General features: G+C 46.0%; 1 protein-coding gene across 2 annotated transcripts in view; it reads right to left on the reverse strand.

Annotated features, from left to right (window-relative positions):
* Positions 1-20386, reverse strand: part of CD164L2 (CD164 molecule like 2) — a 62228-nt gene that overhangs the window by 36224 nt on the left and 5618 nt on the right. The window contains exons 2-4 of one of the 2 annotated variants that reach the window (XM_061596539.1): positions 8445-8552; positions 3020-3097; positions 2192-2281 (exon numbers count right to left, since the gene is read on the reverse strand). In XM_061596539.1, the coding sequence (XP_061452523.1) occupies positions 2192-2281; positions 3020-3097; positions 8445-8552 (276 nt within the window). The remainder of the gene's footprint in view (positions 1-2191; positions 2282-3019; positions 3098-8444; positions 8553-20386) is intronic. The other variant, XM_061596540.1, reaches the window with a different exon arrangement.

Genomic DNA, 20386 nt, shown 5'->3' on the forward strand with positions numbered 1-20386 from the left:
CCATACCCCCTGACATAGGGTGATAGCTTACACTAGCCATGTGCAGAATAGATCCACTGAAATCAATAAACCTAAGTAACTTGTGTCCTTGATTTCAATGGGTCTAATCTGAATATGACAAGAGTAGCCAACGTGGTGCCCTCCAGATGCTGTTAGATGACAATTCCCATCAGCCCCCATTTGTGTGGCCAATGGTCAGGGATGGTGGGAGTTGTAATCCAACAACATTCAGAAGGGCACAGGTTCCTCATTCCTGATTTAGGAGCCCTTTAATAATACACAGCACTTTGCACTCACAAGGTTAGTACTTTAACTGTAGTGGGGGAATACTGCTATATGCAGGTTTCCTACGGATATTCAAGGCAGACTCCCTACACTTTGGCCACCCATTTTGGAAAGATACGATTGACAGCTGAGCAACATATTTATTAGGGCAATTCTCAGTTAATTTAAAAACTGTTAGTGGGATGTTTGCAGTAGCCCCAAAGAAAGGCCAAAAGCATGATTGCCTGTCTGCACACATGCAAGGGAAATAGCTTTGAGATGTAGGTGTTGCTGTAGTGCAGAGCAGGCACAGCTGGAATCCTGTTTTTTCTGCTTTCTTTGATCTTAAGTGGATAAAATGTGCTGTACAATGACTGATGGAGCAAAAACACAAAAGGAAAAGGAAAAGAGAGGAGGGGGAAAGAACAAACCAGTAGAACATTCATCTCAGGGTGAGGAAGAGGTTAGCATTCCTGTACTGTGTGTCTGTGTGTGCACTAGATGAACCTTGCAGAGTGGTGCACCAAAAAAGAAAGCACCCATCCTCTAAAAATTAAAAAAAAATCACTTACTACTTTTACAAGATTCAAACAGGACTTTTTTTTGCACAAAACTACATGAAGTGCACAAAAATGGCATCAGACTGCGGTGAGGGAAAGAGTCACTAGTGACATCAAAAGCGCTAGCCAACAGATGCATGCAAAACTAGTGCAACTGCATTTCACACAATTCCGTTAACAACTGCAGCAAATGTGAACAGCACAGGACAGGGGTGGCTAATGTTTTCTTGGCTTGAGGGATACATTCACCCTTGACCAACCCTCTGGGGCCACATTCCAGCAGTGGGTGTAGACACTCCATAGGACATACACAAAGAGGCAAAAAGCTTCGCTCCTAACTCCATGTAGATCAGCTGAGGAAGGGGGATACTGACCCCTCCCGGCACCTTAAATGATTCATCTGATGACCAAGGAGGGGGCAATTTGCATTCCCCCTCAGGGTGCTGGGCCAAGGTTTAACTCTTTCTGCTCATCCCAGTACTATGTCTACTTTATTTATTTATTTTTACACCATCCAAAATAGTTGGGGATGGAGGGAGGCAGAAAAATCTGCCAGGGGAGAGCATCAGGGCCCTGGACCAGAGGTTAGCCATTCCTGGTGTAGGAGGAGGTAGGATACAAAGTATTATAATTAATTAAAATGAAAAAGGTGCTTATTGGGGGAAGGATAACATCCTTCCAAGCATGGCCAGCACCACTGATCAACATAGTTGGGCACTGGCTGGGGCCGATAATGGGCTGGAATCTCTGCTGCTCCTGCCTGAAACCCAGGAGAGCTGCTGCCAGTCAGTGTAAGCAATATTGAGCTAGATGGACCAAGATGGAGCTAGATGAGTTGGTATAAAGCAGCTTCCTGTGTGCTTTCCTTGCAGCCACAGAGATAGGTGAGCTGGCAAGCAATATCCCTGCTGTACTGATGCGGGGAGCTCACTCCCACATCGTCATCAGCTCAGAGAGCGACATGCCAAACCCATCAGTATTTCCAAAGCTCCAGAGTTAAAGAAGGAGCCAGTAAGATATTAAACTCCCTGCCCTTAAACTGAGTTGGGTAAAACTTATGTGATAAACAGCTCCCACTCATCCTGTTTGAAGGAAGAGGACTTCTTGTCCATAGGTGTCCCCCCACAAAAAAAACCCAGCACTGTTCAAGCATCAGCTGGGGAATGTGTGGTTTGCCACAACCGAAGGGCTTGCTAAGGAGAACACCATCTGTGGCACGTGCAACCACTCAGAAGCCACTCTGCATTCCCCATACAATATGTACATGGTCTGGAGATGCTCATCACAGCAAAGGTCATCCCCTCTTGCACTACCTAACCCATATTTGAGCCCTTCCCTTCTCCAAAAGCTACAAGGGCCACCCTTACCGAGTGTGACAATCTCTGGCTCCTTAGTGAATGGCTTTGGAGGCTCTTTAGTGGTTGGGTGCGGAGGTTCCTTGGTTGTTGTTTTGGGTGCTAAGAAAAGAATCATCATTTATAAAGAAGAAAAGAAAGAAAGGTCAACCAATATTTCTTTATTGCACAGCAAGAAAACTGCTTTACAGTAAGTACATCGTGATATCTAAGTAGATCATCGGATTAGGGAAATATACTCATGATTATGCATACCCTGTGACAAAGAAAGCCAGATTCTGCTATATGCATAAATTAGGATAATTAAGCAAACTAGCAAATGATTGCAACAACTCAAATACCTGAAGGGCTGTCACATAGACGAGGGCAAAGAATTGTTCTCTTCTGCCCCACTGGACAGAATTAGATATTAATAGGCTTCAGTTACAGGAGCATATTATTTTTATTTTTATTATTTATTACATTTATTATTTTTATTATTTATTACATTCACTTTACCACAGGTTCCCAAACTGTGGTCTGTGGACCACCAGCGGTCTGTGAGCGTCACTGGCACAGTCTGAGACATGTCCGCAATCTCCACATTAAATATTCATACTGATTTTTAATTGTTTTCATTGCTTCTCATACAGTAAAATACAAAAGAAGAAATAAAAATACGATTAAAAACCATACAGCATCTAGCACAGCTCATTACCATTGGTACAACAGGCAGAAAAAGCATTAATTAGTCTGCTGAAACCCTCAGCAGTTCCTGAATTAAGCTACTAAACAGAGTCAGTAGTTTTTGCAAGGGGCTTTCACCAAAGTTTTTTTTTTTTAAGAAGCAGAAAGCATTACCTTCACACATGGTAGTGACATTGAAAAAGGAACACTTCTCCTTGGCTGGCTCTTCCTTCCCCACACAACTCCCAGTACCTAAGAACAGAAGAGAGAAACCAAGTCACACTGAAATCCTAGATGTCTTCACTACCACCATTCTGTATATAGGGTTATGCAACCAGAAACAACATGCAAGACAAGTCCTTTTCTGAGGTTCACTTCGCATGATGAACACCATGTAAGCGAAGAGGGTGGGACCATGTCTGCTCCCCCACCCCCAAGATGTTGGGTGAAGCTCTGAAATGGGGAGCCAGCTCTACACCCATAGGACACATCCGAACCATACATTTAAAGCACTCTTATATCACATTAACAGTGAAGGCTCCCCCCCCCCCCGAATCATGGGAAATGTAGTTTGTTAAAAGTACTGACCTCACAGACCTACCATTCCCAGCACCCTTAAAACTGCAGATCCCGGGATTCTTTATGACTGTTAAAGTAGTACAAGAGTGCTTTAAATGTATGACATCGATTTGAATTTAGACTCTGCGGGAATATAGAATCCTGCCTGTTACAGAGGATACTCACCTCTTCAAACCTTCCCGTGAGTGTGTGGAAGGCAGAGCTGATCCAGATGCAACATAACAACATAAGACAAGCCTGCTAGATTAGGCCAGCAGCCCATCTAGTCCAGCATCCTGTTTTCAGTGGTCAACCAGATGGCCATGGGAAGGCCGCAAGCAGGACCTGAGCACATGAGCACTCTTTCCTCCTGTGGTTGATGGCAACTGGTATTCAGAAGCCTGCTGTCTCCAACCATGGAAGCAGAGCACAGTTATCATGGCTAGTAGCCATTGATTGCCTTAACATTCATGTCTCATCCCCTTTTAAAGCCATCCAAGTTGGTGGCCATCACTGCCTCTTGTAGGAGCAAATTCCATAGTTTAACTATGTGCTGCCTGAACAAGTACTTTCTTTTGTCTGTCCTGAATCTTCAAACTTTCAGCCTCATTGAAGGGGGAGAGGCCAGTAGACATCACCCTGCTCTCCTCCTCACACAGTTGTGATTGTGAGAGGGAGAAACACCCGGAAAAAGCTGCTCATCATCAACAAACACAATTTAACACAGTAGTTCAGGATACACAGTTGTGTTAACTAGTGAAGAATGGGTAGTGGAGCATTAGCACCAGGGGAAATTAATTGCACCTGAAGCCCCTAGCCTTTCCTGTAAGAGGGATTCAGCCAGGAGTTTGGTGGATGGGAGATGCAACTGCTACCTAAATGCCTTCACCTTAGATCAGGTGCGGGGAACCTGTGGCCCTCCAAATGTTGCTCAACTGCTACTCCCATCATCCCTAGCCATTGGTCATGCTCACTGGGGCTGATGGGAGTTGAAGTTCAGCAGCAACTTGAAGGCCATAGGTTCCTCATAACTGCCTTCAATCATCTTACCTTAGCGTATCTATTTAATCAGAATTTGGAAGCATGTGGCTTATTGGTCAAATCAAGCCTCACCACTAATTTGGCTCCTTCCAATCTTCCATGGGTCCCTTTTTAATCCCCCCTAGTCACTTTTCCATGGGGTGCAGGCAGATTCTGAGTCCCTAAAGCATGGATGGAGAACCCAAGGTCCTCTAGATCAGGGGTAGGTAACTTGTGGCCCTCAAGATGTAGTTGGACTCCCAACTCTCATCAATCAATGGCCAGGGATGATAGGAGTTGTACACCAAGAACACTGGGAGACCCATAGGTAAGCCACCTCTGTCCTAGATATCGTCAGACTCCAATTCCCAGCAGCTGCACACAGCATGACCGACAATCATGGACGATGGGAGTCCAACAACAACTGGAGGACCACAAGGGTTAGGAACCTGTATCCCCCCCCGCTGTTGTTGGATTACAATTCCCTCCTTCACAACTATGCTGGCTGAGACTGATGGGAGTTGGGAGTCCAACAACCTCTGGAAGGCCATCTGCTTTAACCAAACTGATGGCAGAAAAGGAGAGGAAAAGGAGAAAACAGAAGACCAAAAGCCCCAGCCCTTTTTTTGAGGGACATCACATCAAAATTGTCTCTGTTGTAGGAACAAGAAAGGTAGACGGGTGTAGAGAGAAAGGGAGGGGGCAAAGAAAGTATTGGGGCCTGTATAGCTGGCTATACCCTCTACCCCACCACCACAGGGCATTCTACCAGCAGCTTCTTTGTGGGAAGGATCCTGATGAATCATTATATTTTAACAATGCTACTGTAATCTGTAACTTTATGTTATTTGTAAGCTGCCTTGGAAAGATTTGCTTCTTGAAAGGCAAAGATGTAAATAACTGACGCGCAAGCCCAGGGAGAGTTGTCCATTAGGGCAAGTGGGGCAGTGCCCCATCAACCTGGGCATGTCCTCAGCTAGCCCCCACTTGCCACTGCTTCCTTACTTACAGCAAGGCAGGGAGTGGCTCTACACGTCATTCACTCTGGCTCCATCTACTGCTGGTCTTCCTGCCTTCCGCCCTACCAGTTGGCATCAGCCACTACAGTGCAAGCCACCCCTTACACTTGTACCTTTTTCCCAGCGGGAGCCAAATTGGTATAGTAATGGGGAAACCGTCCTTCCACCGCCCCATACACACACTTTCTTGCCACGCCACCGGAGCTAAGGCAGAGTGCACTACAAAGACTGGAATAGTTGTGGATGTACTAACCAGGCCCATGGATTGCCAAGTAATTGTTTTGTGTGGGCAGGTGCACAATTCATCAGAGAATCGATCACTCCCTATCATTGTTTATGCATCTCTCCAGTGCTTTCACCTTGAAGGGCCAGGTGTTGCATTGAAACAAAAACACACACACATTTAGCGAGCTATCTGATTTCTGGAGGGCAGAAAAGCAATGATCCTTGAACAAGCTAGTTATTAGAAACAAAGGGTAGAGACACACTTACTGTTCTGCTGGTTCCAGTATGTCTCCACCTCTCTTTTCTGAAAACGGGGGCATATGATGCTGGTCAAACCCCGCATCTTTTTTACAGTAAAACCTGGTGGAATCAGCTCCAGTGCATTTTTTAAAAATTCAGCTTCAAATAGATTTTGCAACTGATTGGCACATCAACCATTGCCCTTCCATGTGTGGCCAATGGAAACATTTTGCTCTAAGTGATTAGTGTGCTCACAGCCAAAGCCTCAACCACATAATAGCATATTCACTAACAGGCAAAAAAAACCCCTTGTGGTTTAAGAATGTACCTATAGCCAACAGATACTTATATCAAACTTTAAAAAACAGGGAAATTGGGCAGCTATAGTGAATGCACCAGGGGAGCAGGAGACCTGACCTCCTCTCTGAGATATTGTACTGCCCTACAAATTGGTCAAAATGCAAACACAATTTGGGTTGGTCTTTCACAGTCCAATCCACTTCCTGTGTAGCTTGGAAGAATTTGGTAACGTGAACCTCTGAGCATATGGTGAGTAACATATGTAATAAGATGTTCCAAGAAACAATAAGTCACCACCCTCTCCCCACTTTCTGCCAATGTCTGGACCAGACATAGCAGACATTATGACCTTCAGAAGAGGGTAGATTACCAACTGGCAGCAGTCCCAGCCAGCATGGCCACTGGTCAGGGCTGATGAGAGTTGCAGTCCAACAACATCTGAAGGGCATCACATTGATCTAGACCAGGATAGCCAACCCAACGGCTGCATGCAGACATCACTATAAGCCACAGATTGGCTGCCTTGTTATGAAGCTGCCTTGTTTCAATCTAATCCAAAACAAAGAGAGATGAAATCTCAAGATGCTGCAAAATCATTTATTTTGCTGCAAGGTAATTTATTTCTAGAAAAAGTCAAACACATTTTGGCCTGTGGTTGTTTTGGCCTTCATCGGGGGTCATATTTAAATGTAAAAATGGAATGCAGAGATTTTTGATAGATCAGTCACTTTTTTACCTACATGGGAGTTTGTTTCTGCACCAGCAAAGAGCAAAAAGACTGTCCTTTCATGGCTCATAGCTACCTACCACCTTGGAGATGGTAGTCATGGCAACAAACTAAGTACACAAAGTGACACTGATGCTGAGCTTGAGACAACTGAGCTCAGAGGTGACCACAAATTCCCAGCAAGGTAGAGGGAGGGATTTCCAAGTATTAGCCAGTACAAAGCAGACCTTAAAGTAGCAAAGGTACTTTGCCCTCTACTTTCAAATAGACACCTGGAAGGCAGAAGGTTGTGTAAGAGCAGCCCTGCTGGATCAGGCCAGTGGCCCATCTAGTCTGGCATCCTCTTCTCAGAGCAGCCAACCAGACCCTGCAAGTGCAACAGTGCTCTCCCCATTTGTGATTCCCATCCAGGGATGGAAAGATCTGTCAATTTTGTTTCTCTCAGTTTCTCATCTTTCCAATCTTAAATTCACTTCTCCACATTTCTGCAGCAATTTACAAGTTGTTTTTGCAAAAAAATCCTCATGGAAATACTTTGGCATTTTAGTATGAATTTCTCAAACCCATTTTTTGTATGCAGTTTTGACTAACGTACACATTTTTCCAAGCAATTTTCCATAATACAATATATTTTTGCATGCTGTTTTCACCAAGATATTGATTTTTATGCTCATTTCCCCCTAATATTTGGATTTTTGTAAATGTTCTTTGGTTGGAGAACGGCATCAGATACGTGCAAATCTCAAAAGCTGTCTGTCTCTTGGTTCCCATATTGTTTTGGAAAGTGTGGATTTGATTGATTCAGCTTTAAATGAGAACTGAATCTAATTTCTCCCCCATCCCTATTCCCAGACACTGGTATGCAGAGGAATGTTGCCTCTGCGTGTGCAACATCTTGGGGTCGAGCGCTCCTTGGAAAAAGTGGCAACTGAAAGAGCACATGGCGTACAGGCCGCAGACCCTGGCACCTCCATTTGGAAGGGTCAGGTGGCCCAATCAAGAGTCACAGCCAGCCAGAAGAGATGGCAATTTTGTGATGTTATAAAATCTGGATAAGGTGCAGATAGAGTAGCCCTTGAAGGCTGTTCAGAGGGCAAGGAAAGTGGCCTTTTACCAGGTCAGTTTCTCCATCAGTGACCTGGGAACCTTTGCATGTAATTGTAGGTATACAATGCAGGCCCCAAGTTTGATCCCTGCCTCTTCCATTGAAAAGTGGAGGTTGCAGGTGATGGAAAAGACCTCTGCCAGAAACTCGTCTGATAGAAACCTGGAAGAGCTGCTGCCAGTCAGAATAGACAATACTGAGCTAGATTAACAAATAATCAGACCTGGCAGCATTCTGTGTGCACCACACTGGGATTCTTGATGGTAGGGGAAAGACTCTACAAAAACTCAGCACACTGTGAGTTTAGGCAAATACGTTTGCTTTGCATAGATCCTGTAGAGTTGAGTCATTCCTTGCAAGGTGTACGATCTGAGGTTTTGGCAAGCATTCTTTCCCCCTGCTCACCTGGCTTCTCCTCAGACTCTCGGCAGTGCATCCACACACAGTCAGTGATGTTCAGGGCAGCATCTCCTTCAATGCACTTGTCGCACGACTCCAGGGCTTTGCATCCCCCTGCAAAACCAAAAAACATCAAGCACAAAAGAGGTTGGGCTTCCATACAAGTGAGAATCCTCCATTGCCGCTTTGAAAGGCAACAAACAAAAACCGGAAGTCGTGCAGTCTGTGGCCTACACCAGCAAGAATACCCAACAGCTTGCCAATTTCCAGAGTCTTTGCCCCATGGTTTCCCTGTGGGTTCTGCTCCCCCACTTTTCCATCAGCTTGCATTTCCTATGCTCCAGCCCCCATTATTAGCAGAACTGTAAAGACAAACACACACACACACAGATAACACACAAGCCGTTTGGCCATTTTTTGCTCCTGTGTTGAATGCCATGGAAGCAAAGAGCAGGGCAGCCAGGAACATGGGAACCGAGGAAGCCATTGGTCCATCTAGCTCAGTATTGTCTACACAGACCGGCAGTGGCTCTCCAGGATTTCAGGCAGGGAATTGAACCTGGGACCTTGTGCATGCACGGCAGATGCTCTTTCACTGAGCTGCAGTCCTCCCTCCAAAGAGTCCCTCTCCTAAGACTGCCTGCTCCTTCCTCGATGCCTGTGCATATAGCGTGAGCCCAAGGGGGCCTTTGTGCAGACAGATATGTACATGAAGGCCTCCTCGCTACAGACGTTCATACCATACACAGGGATGTCAAGGAGATACGTGCAATGTTAGGGGTGGGATTACTTGACACGGCCCCGCTCCTTGCTCCCGTGTTGTTCAACATGTGAAGAAGGAATGCCTGAACAGCGCAGGAAGCTTAAAGGGCAGACCACAACTGGGTCTTTTGTATCAGGACTATTAGATGGTGAGCCCCCAGGCAGGGACTGCTGTGGGTTTTAAAATATCTGTACAGCATATAGGAAATCAGGTATCAGTGATGTTGCAGGACTCGGTGGATTTCAACATGGGCCACTCCAGCTTCATCTCGCGCTGCCACCTGGCACTTGCCTTCCACGCCCTACACTTCTACCTACGCTGCCTCGGCAAGAAGGGTGTCCTTGTCGGCGCCTTGCAGCGCAGGGGCGGCCTGGGCCTCCAGCTGCCCCCACATCCTTCTGTTCACCATTTTGGGGATCCCCTGGAAAGCTTGCGAGACTTTGGGGGCGATTTCTGTGTGTTGGACCCTGGGTGAGAGCCAGGGTGGATGGGTGGAGTCCTGGGTGGGAGCCAGGAGGTTGAGAGTTGTTGAGTGGAGAAGTGCCAGGCAATTGTTTTAATATTTCTGTGTTAATTTGTATGATGTATGCATTTGTATTGTGGTTTTATTGTATATTTTTTATAATGTCTGCTGTTTTATCTTCTGTACACCGCTTAGAGATTTTTATATATATTAAGCGGTATAAAAATGGCTTAAATAAAATAAATAAATAAATATTATCAGAGTTTGCTGTGGCTCCTCAGCAGCAAACATGTAGCGGTCCATTTGCTAAGCAGGGTTTGCATTTGGATGGAAGACTACATGGATCTGCTGTCGAATATCCTCCCTTTAGGGCAGCCTTTCCCAACTAGTGGGCCGCCAGATGTTGTTGGACCACAACTCCCATCAGCCTCAGCCAGCATTGCCAATGGTCAGGAAAGATGGGAATTGTGGTCCAACAACATCTGGTGGCCCACTAGCTGGGAAAGGCTGCTTTAGGGGGAGGGCTATAGCTCAGGGGTAGAGCAAGCCTTGCTTGCAGGAGGTCCCAGGTTCAATCCTCGGCATCTCCAGGTAGAGCTGGGAAAAGACTCTTGCCTGAAATCCTGCCGCCAGTCAGAGTAACCACACTGAGCGAGACGGACAAATGGTCTGATTCATTTTAACGTAGCTTCCTATGTCATACGTTGGGGGACGGGCCGTAGCTCAGTGGTAGAGCATCTCCCAGGCTCAATCCCCGGCATCTCCAGGTAGGGCTGGTAGAGATCCCTGCCTGAAACCCTAGAGAGCCACTGCCAGTCAGTGTAGACAATACTGAGCTAGATGGACCAATGGTCCGACTCAGCAGCTTCCTATGTTCCTATATAGGTGCTATATAATTATTACTCATCATAATCATTTTCATTAACACACTCTGTAAAATACATCTGTTTTGAAGCCTCTACCTATTACAACCTATTACAACCATGGCAATATGCTGGAATAGCACCAAGTGGTCTGGAGGGGATTGCACCAAATGTTGCATACCAAGAAGAGCTTACTGGATGCTCTACGCATGTGGAATACGCTCACATCAAACCCGCTAGTTTTATGTATCATGCTGACCTGCCAGTGGCAGCGCTGCCAAGTGTCCTGCATGCTGGAGCACAGATAAGGCTGCAGCACGTGGAAGCTTATTCAACTTTTATTGAACACATAAATGTTGCATTACATTTCGTGCTCGGTAAGACAGCTGGTCTCTAGAGGAAGGCTTTCGGCTGAACACCAGAAGAAGAGAAATATCCGTGTAGCGGAGGCTTGTCCGTTAGGGCAGCGCCTCAGTTTGCCCTCGCTTGCTTGCCTTCTTACTTACAGCCAGTCTGAAGACAGTTTATATAGGAGGCTGGGCCCTATAACCTATAGGAGGTTGGGCCCAACGTCCTGTAGGACCCTGCAGAGTTGTGTAGCGGAACAGAGAGTTTTGAGCGAGCTTGTGTGTGTGTGTTTGAATCTTTGCTAAGATTCTACCTTCCCTGCAAATTAGTCAGACAGAGGCTTTAAGCTTTAAAATAAGAAATAACTACTTTATTCTGGAAGTACATGTTTGATAGGAAAGAATCCTATATCTAGCTAACTAGCTAAGTTGAAGCAACGAGCACTGAGCCCAGTACTGGCCCTCATGCTGGTGGAGAGGGAGAGACAAAGGAAAGATGTCTGCTGCCCTCTCGAGAAAGAAGAGGACTGGGAAGGAGGGAAGGAACTGGGATCAACATCCTCTGCATAGTCTAGCAGGAAAGAAGAGACAGAAGGAGATCAAAGGGATAGGTATAGCCTAGCAACCAAGAGGTCTCCTCTCTAGCTACCCTTTTTAACCCCATGCAGCCTCAACCCGCAAGTTGGAGTTGAACCTCATACATTCCAACAGGTTAAAGCTGGCTCACCGATAAGGCGTATCTAAGCTGCAAAATGTTAGCAGTTACTTTAATGGTAGAGGCTGGTCCATTCGGGCAAATGGGGCACTGCCCCAGCAGCCAGCCTCTATCTGGCTGCTGTCTTACTTACAACCCATCCAGGGGCTGATTCTGGCTGTCAGGTTCCTCTTCTTTAGTTGCAGTGTTGCCCCTCCTTCCTTTGTCATTGTCGTCGTCATCATCATCGTCGTCTTCTTCTTCTTCGACTCTCCGAGGAGAGAGAAGACATCTCTGTCTTTGCTCTCTCTCCTGAGCCATGAGGGCAACACCCAAGTCTGGGCACTGCGCCTCCAACTTAGTTAGGTCGAACTAGGCATGCCTTTCCTATCTGCTATGTGTTTCTATAAATAAAGTAGCTTTTCTTATTTTACTAAGTCTTACGTCTCAATGATCTACATGCTGGGTAAAAGCCTGCTTCTAAGGTAAAAACACTGGCACACACACAGCCCAGACTGCTGAATCACTCTGTATATATATTTCCATAACAACTAGTAGTCATTGGTAGCCTTACCCTCCATGAATTTGTCTAATTCTGTTTTAAAGCCGTTGTGACTAAGCAGGCCACCACAGCAGCTATTCTGTGGTGGCACCCACCATAGGTCCTCAGATTTCCAAATGTGCCCAAAGTCCTGCCCTCCCAAAAGCTGGCACTCCCTGCTTTATCTATTACAAGAATGTTTACGAGAAGCATTTAGAAAGCCTCTGAGTATGTGGAAGCCAACTACCAACGACTGAAAGAAAGGCTAAGTCTGTAACAGCACTTCCACACCTTGGAAAAACGATCACCTGCACACAGGCTAAGTCATACAGATCTGCTTTTATTTATTACTACACCAACATCCCACTTTTCCTCCAAAGAGGTCAAGGTGACATGCATTGTTCTCCCCCCCCCCCACTCTGGATCTTCCAAACAACCCTTAGAGGTAGGCTAAGCAAAGACGGGGGTTGCTAACATGGAGCCCTCCAGATGCTGTTGGACTCCAACGCCAATCAGCTCCAGCCAGCATAACTGATAGTGGGGGATGATGGGAACTGTTGTTCAACATTTAGAGAGTGTCATGTTGGCTACCTCTTGGGTAGGAATATAGGAAGCTGCCTTATACGGAGTCAGATCATTGGTCCATTCCTTTCTTTCTTTATTGGAGTATTTGTACCCTGCTCTTCCACCCAAAAGGCTGCCAGTCGATTAAAACAAGACTGTCCCTGCCTGCAGGCTTACAATCTAAAAAAAAAATGACACACATGGGAAAAGGGCCAAGGAGGAAAGAGGAACAAAGCAAACCCAGGCACCAATTCTTAAACAGTAGTTCTTCCCATGCCCTGCTGGCAGAGAAACAGTGCAGGGTTAGGAGGTGCCTCTTGGAGCTGGTCTTCCAGCAAATGTGATGGACTGAGCCCTGCTTCCCATCTCTCCCACTGAGGCAGCCTGATGGAATGGCTGCCGGCAGGAAACAGCTAAGGGAGAGGAGGCCTGATGTCAGTATGGACTGGCCAGCCACGGCTCTCTGGGTTTTCAGACTGGGGTCTCTCCCAGCCCTACCTGGAGATGCCAGGGACTGGACCTGGGACCTTCTGCATGCAAAGCAGATGCTCTCCCACTAAGATACGGCCCTCCCTCACCGTGTCTTGGGCTAAGGCACAGTGACCGGGTCAAGGTTGTTTGGTGAGCTTCGTAGCTGAGAGGGGGTTGAAGCCCAGGTGGCCTAAGCCCAACATTCTTTAACTGCTGCACCACACTGGCCTCTCTTTTTGACAGTCAGTCCCTTTAACTGAACAATGATAAGCAGCAGCAAATTACAGGGCCAAGTGCAAAACATTCCTGCTACTCTTTCCTAAAAGGGCCCGCTTTGACATCACTCATCATCTCCAAAGCAATCTAGAAAAAGTTTACAAACAAGAAACTTTACCCTCCCTGCATCTTAGCAGCGAGAAGAACTATGAGCCCAGTTGTGTCGGCATAACCTTCCTTTCTGAGCACAGCCAAACGTTCCATAGCCTTTGGTGCAACCTGAGATCTCTTTGCATCAAGCATGACCTAATCTAATTAAAGCCTGTTCAATACCCCCCCCCATTTCAGCTTGAAGCAAACACAATCTGCAGGTTTGTGCTTTTTGTATCTGCCTCCTAAAATACTTTTCTCAATTCTGCACCCCGTATTATTGTTATTATGTTGTTGTTATTGTTCACCCTTCATCCAAAGTTCTCAGGGCAATATACAAAGATTCAGGAGTAGATGCAACATACAAACAGTAAAATTATCCAACTCACAGTTCATCTACAAAAGGTTATTTGTTTATTATTACATTTCTATCCCACCTTTCCTGCAAGGAGCTCAAGGAGGTGTACGTGGTTCTCCACCTGCCCCCATTTTATCCTCACAACAACCCTGTGAAGTATGTTAGACTGAGACAGAATGGAAAGACTCGAGGTCACCCAGTGAGAGCTTCATGACTGAACAGGGAGTTGAACCCGTATCTCCCAAATCCTAGTCCAACACTCTGACCCAAAGATGACTTGAAAATTGCTGAACGTCTTGGTGGACCACTTAATGATTTTTATGCTTGTTGTGGCAACTGTAACGTGCTGTGATAGACGCTGTATGTCTTTTAATTGCATTGTGTCGCTTCTTTTATTTCATATATTGCATTTTATTGCATTACAGTTCGCGTTCCACAGAACTCAAATGGCAATACAATAAGATACCATGTAAGAATTAAAAGAAGCAATTAAAAATACAATTAAATATAAACATGAAATATATTTAATGCAGACATGCCCTGGACCACCACAATGACGATCATGGACTGCTGGTGGTCTGACCAGTACATCGGCAGCGGTGCACTGGCTGGCTCCAGCGCTATGCTGGCAACAGTACAGCCTTCTTGTTTAACATCCAACCTGAAGAAGAGGTTTGATGAACTCAGAAGCTTTCTCTCCTTTTTACAGCTTTCTCATTTGTCATTACAATGGCTGGCTTCAGTGAATATGTGCAACTCATGTATCTTTTATTTATTTATTATTTTTTATTTAATTAAGCTTATATACCGCCCGACTAGCAACAGCTCTCTGGGCGGTGAACATTAAAATGCTTATATACCGCCCGACTAGCAACAGCTCTCTGGGCGGTGAACATTAGAATGGGTGGGAGATGAATGAGTGGTTTAACTCCCCTCCCCACCACTGCATTCCTCCCATCCATTGAGGCATACGCTAATCCTAAACCCTATTGCCATGGAACCTCATCTTTGTACGTCAGCCCCCCCCCTCCCCCAACATCCACTTGCTGACACTCAAGGTTTTTTTAAATGAAAAAATAACCTAGAAAAAACATGAGTCACAGCTTATTAACAGCAAATCCTTAGCTTTGTTTTATTACATCTACCTAGAGAATTCTGTTCACTCCCCCATCAGAGATTATGCTTCAGATAGAAACTGAGAATGCCGATCGAAAGGGATTTCAAAGGAAGTCTCCTATTGGCAAGTTCTTGTCCGGGCTAGCTCTCAGTGTAAAATATGGTGCGATAATTTTACAAACAAAAGGAAGGAAGGCTTTGAACTAGTTTGAGGAGAAGGATGGAAAAGGTCTGTCTCCAAAGATGGCATAGATACTGCATTTTGGTTAGGGTCAGGGACAGCCAGTGTGGCACCCTCCGGATGTTGTTGGACTCCAACTCCCATCGACTCCTACCAGTATGGCCAAAGGTCAGGGATGATGGGAACTGGAGTTCAAACACTTCTGGAGAGCACCACATTGGCTATCCCTGGGTTAGGGATAATTTGATTGTCCTTCTTTGCTAAAAGCAATTAAGGGAGAAGGAGAGGTCACCATGCTAGATGGGGGGAAGGATATATGTGTGCATTTTAATACATTATATGACTAATTCATCTCCACAAAATCTGCCCTGCTACTTATGTTATCACTGAAGGATCTGTTCCATGGTTCCACTGCTTTCTGAAGCAAGATGCATGCTTACGGGGACCTTTCAGTGGTGGTATCCACTTGTGGAATTCCCCCCATAACAAAGCTTGCACAGTTTCTCTTCCTGCCTCATTCCAAAGGGCGAGTAAAAAACTTTTTTTTAGAAAAGCTGGGATGGGGGGCTGCTTATGCTGTACTGCTTTTGCTGACTTTTATTACCATTGAAGCTCACTGGGGCCACATTCACACCATATATTTATTCTATTATTATTTCACTTTAAACAGTCATGGCTTTCCTCAAAGAATTCTGGGAAGTGTAGTTTGTGAAGGGTGCTGAGAGTTTTTCAATGTTATAAGTCGCTTGGAGACCTTGGGGTAACAAGCAACAAACAAATCTAATAAACAACAACAAACAACAAAGTGTTTTTTAAACACTTGTGTGCTCTCTCTCTACTAATATTAGTAGAATCATAGAAAAGTAGAGTTTGGAAAGGGCGTATAAGGCCATCGAGTCCAACCCCCTGCTCAATGCAGGAATCCAACTTAAAGCATACCTGAGAGGTGGCTGTCCAGCTGCCTCTTGAATCTCTCCAGTGCTGGAGAGCCCACCACCTCCCTAGGTCATTGGTTTCACTGTCTTACCACTCTAACAGAAAGTTTTTCCTGATGTTCAGCTGAAATCTGGCTTCCTGTAACTTGAGCCCATTATTCCCGCACTCTGGAACGATTGAGAAGAGATCCTGGTCCCTCCTCTGTGTGGCAACCTTTCAACTATTTGAAAAGTGCTATCATATTTCCCCACAGTCTTTTCTTCTCAAGGCTAAACATGCCCAGTCCTTTTGGTCTCTCCTCATAGGGTTTTGTTTCCAGTCCCCTGATCTGCCTTGTTCCCCTCCTCAGAACCTGTTCCAGTTTGTCTGCATCCTTCCTAAATGAGGTGTCCAGAACTGGTTATTAGTTACATTTATATCCTACCCTTCCTCCCCCTCCCAAAGGGTTCCAGTGCAGCAAATACGTCAACAATTAAAACATGTTAAAACAATCCCAATACAGATGCAGACTGGGATAAAGATATCTACTTAAAAGGCTTGTTGGAAGTCTTTAGCTGGTGCTGGAAAGACAACACAGAGAGCACGTTTAATATTTAATAGGAGAGAGAATTACAAAGGGCAGGTGCCACAACACTAAAGACCTGGTTCTTTTATTCCCAGAGTAGCCTGGGAAGAGGGATTGCTTGTTAAACCACTCTGGGAACTGTAGTTGTTAGGGGTCTCCTAACAACTCTCAGCACCCTTAAGATACTACAGTTCCCAAGATTCTTTGGAGGACGTCATGACTGTTTAAAGTGGTATGCTACTGCAGATGGAGCCTTTCAGATGCAAGCAGAAGAAATTTGCCATGCAGTTTGGCCCTTTGCATGTTTACTCTGGAGTAAGCCCCACAGGGTCCAATGTGGCTTACTTCCAAGTCAGCGTGCATAGAACTGGAACATAGCTTAGTGGCAGAGCATCTGCCTTGCATGCAGAAGGTCCCACGTTCAGTCCTCAGCATCTCTAGGAGGAGCAGAGACAGACCCTTACCTGAAATCCTGGAGAGCCACTGCCAGTCAGTGTAGACAATACTGAGCTAGATGGACCGTTGATCTGACTCGGCATAATGTTCCTAAGGAATTTGGGACTGGGAGACAACTGCCAGCAAATGGCACCTATTCTCTCAGAGCCAACTTGTCAATAAGCAACAGAAAGTATCCAACTTAGCGTGAGAGTCTTTTCTGTTAAAACCAACCAACCAACCCCCCTCCCCACATGCATGGTTAACCAATTACCTTTCCATCGTAGAAAACTTCAATAGCTTGATGAGCCTATTGCCATGGATACAGAGTTCTGGCTACGGCACTCAGCCTAGCAATGAGGGACTTGTACAGTAACCACTAAGAAAGCAGGACTTTGCTCTGCAAGACTTCTGGCAGGTTTATACGAGCGGAGGTATTTTTATCATGGCATAAGCAGAGACACTCACAAATCAGATGCGTTACCCAACGCCTCCGAATCCTGGCAGGCTGCATTGGACAGCCAGGGTTGGGGGGGGGGTATCTCCGGCTGTTGCAAAATCTCTCCCAATCTGTTTCAACTGCCCCGCAGATAGAGCCTTATTCACATCTAACAATACCGCCCCCCCTGCAATAAGTACATTCCAGCGACAAGAAGTGTTAATAAAAGTTACCCAGTACTTTTCTCTCTGCGGCAGCATGGCGAGTTATCGGCATCCACATGGCCTAAATGCCCCCTTTGCAAGGCTGCGATCCTGTGCAAGCGCTTGGAAGTAAATCCCATTGAAACCAGTGGAATTTAAAAAATGCATTGGAAAGAGCTTTGCAAGCATAGGGGAAGCTTAGTGGTAGAGCATCTGCCTTGCATGCAAAAGGTGCCAGGTTCAATCCCCGAAATCTCCAGGTAGGGCTGGGGCGGTCCCTGCTTGAAACCCTCGAGAGCTGCTGTGGTCAGTTTAGACCAGGGGTTCCCAAATGGTCTACGAGCTTCATTCATGTGGCCCACGGCATGTCTGTGGATTTGTGGTTGAAGATGGGAGGTGGCCCATTCACTGCAGTAAACATTCATACTGATTATTAAGTCTGTTGGAATTGCTTCTCTTATTTCTTATGTTGTGTTTTATTATATGTCAATTTGAATTCTGCAGAATAAATATATAAGAAATAAAAGAAGCAATAAAAACACAATCATCCAGCAACTGGCACAGTGCATTACAATTGCTACGACAGGCAGAAAAAATCATGAAGTGGTCTGCCAAGATGCTCAGTAATTTTCCAGTGATCTGTTGGGGGGGGGGGAAGTTTGGGAGCCACTGGCATAGACAATACTGAGCTAGACTGACCAATGGTCTAGCTCAGTATAAGCTAGGTTCCTGTTCACCATGACAACAGGGATGTTCAGTGAGCAGTCCCATCAGCTGACCCCAAACCATCCCACTGATCTAGCCTACAAGGTGTTTTTAGGGTGATTGAAGGTCAAAGAGGACAGGGCCCCTATACTTCTGAGGGGTTGCAAAAGAGGAAGTTCAGCTTCTGATCGCCCTGCAGGATAAATTCCCTGTATGCCAAATTTTATCTTGCACACCTGGTACAAAAATCATGCATGAGCCTCAGCCCTCCTTTGTGATCATTCCCACCCCTTGCGATCCTTTCAACAAATGCCACTGCATGTCAAAAGGGTAACCCATGGAGCTGAGTTTCACCCACAAAGGCATTTGCAGGAAGAGCAGAACTCCACAGTTTACTCCAGTAATCCCAGACAGGAGGAATGTAATTGAATTGTGGATGGATGGGGAAGAGAATGTGCCTTGGACCCCCGTCAAGATGAGTGTCCCCTAACCTCCTTCTTTGATGATCATTCTCTTCTAGAGAGACAGAGCCAAGAGTTGCTAATGTGATGCCCTCCATATGTTGTTGGGACTACAACTCCCATCAGCCACCACCACAATGGCCAATGGGAAGGGATGCTGGGAGTTCTAGTCCCAACAATATCTGGAAGGCACTATGTTTGGCTACCCCTGGCCCATGCTGACATCTCCAAGACAGAAACTTCCACTCTGCCACCAATAAAGAGTCACAATACCATTGTGCTTCCTATAGGACAGCTGGAATTATCACATGATCGTTTCTTCCCATTTCCAGAAACTAAAAGAGGCATGTGGGCATTAAAACAGCTCTATGGGGCAGGAAGATCAGCGTTGGCTCCAGGCCTTGAACAAGTTGCCACTGATGATGCCCATTCCTTTGCTCTCCCCCTCTGGGCCCGATGCCCACCACTGGCTGCCCACAGGGAGAGGGCATGGCAAGCGGAAGCTGGCCCTCCTTTTCTTTGTCCCTGTTGCTGCTCACTCACTTGGAGAGGGAAGGTGAAAAATCAGGGACACAGATGGAGAACGTGTGGCCTGATAGATGTTGTCGATTCCACCCCCCAACAGCCCCAGCCAGCATGGCCCATGGTCGGGGATGATGAGAGTCGTAGCCCAACAACATCTGAATGGTCATGAATTCCTCATCCTGCAAGGTGGACGAGCACAGTCAGGGGGCTCTGGGAATTGGGGGGGGGGGTTGCCTGCTGGCACTTGGGAGACGCTCAGCGAATATGATCCCTGAAGCTGGCTGACCGTGTATGTGTGCTTGTAGCTGAAAGTTAAAATAGCTCTCTCCCATGTCAGTCTCTCCTACGCAGTTAGTTACAAGGAGGGAGAAAGCAACCTTGCAAATCGACAGTGTGACAAGGGCTCAGTGGGGCCATGGATCTCCACTCAGTTAAATGCCAGTTCACAGAAGAGCACAGAACATTTAGCTAACTCGAGAGAACAAGCGACTAGATGCATTGTTAAGGGGGATGGAGTTCTGTCATTTTTAACAGCTATGAAGAAGGAGGGGGAAATTTAAGGAGTGAAGTTTCTCACCCAAACAGCACTTGGGTTGTAATGAGCTACCCTTGCCACAATCCCTTCCTCTCCCTTAACGATGCAGGAGTTGGATTCTTGACTCATAAACCTGACCACAGCAGTCCATGGACTGGTAATCTCAAGAATGAATTATTGCAACATACTCTATGCAGGGATGCACTTGGATCTGATCTGGGCAGCTCAGCTAGTGCAAAAAGCTGTGATTAGATTGGTGATGGGAACACTGATGGCAACTGATATTGCCAACCCGTGACAACTGATGTTAAAAGACCTGCACTGCCTTCCCATCTGCTACTGGGCCAGGCTCTAGATTCTTAGTACTAGTGTACAAAGCCCTGAACAACTCAAGATATCTTACGGGCTGCCTTGCCC

The sequence above is a fragment of the Rhineura floridana genome, chromosome 15, assembly GCF_030035675.1.
Source record: "Rhineura floridana isolate rRhiFlo1 chromosome 15, rRhiFlo1.hap2, whole genome shotgun sequence".
Taxonomy (NCBI): domain Eukaryota; kingdom Metazoa; phylum Chordata; class Lepidosauria; order Squamata; family Rhineuridae; genus Rhineura; species Rhineura floridana.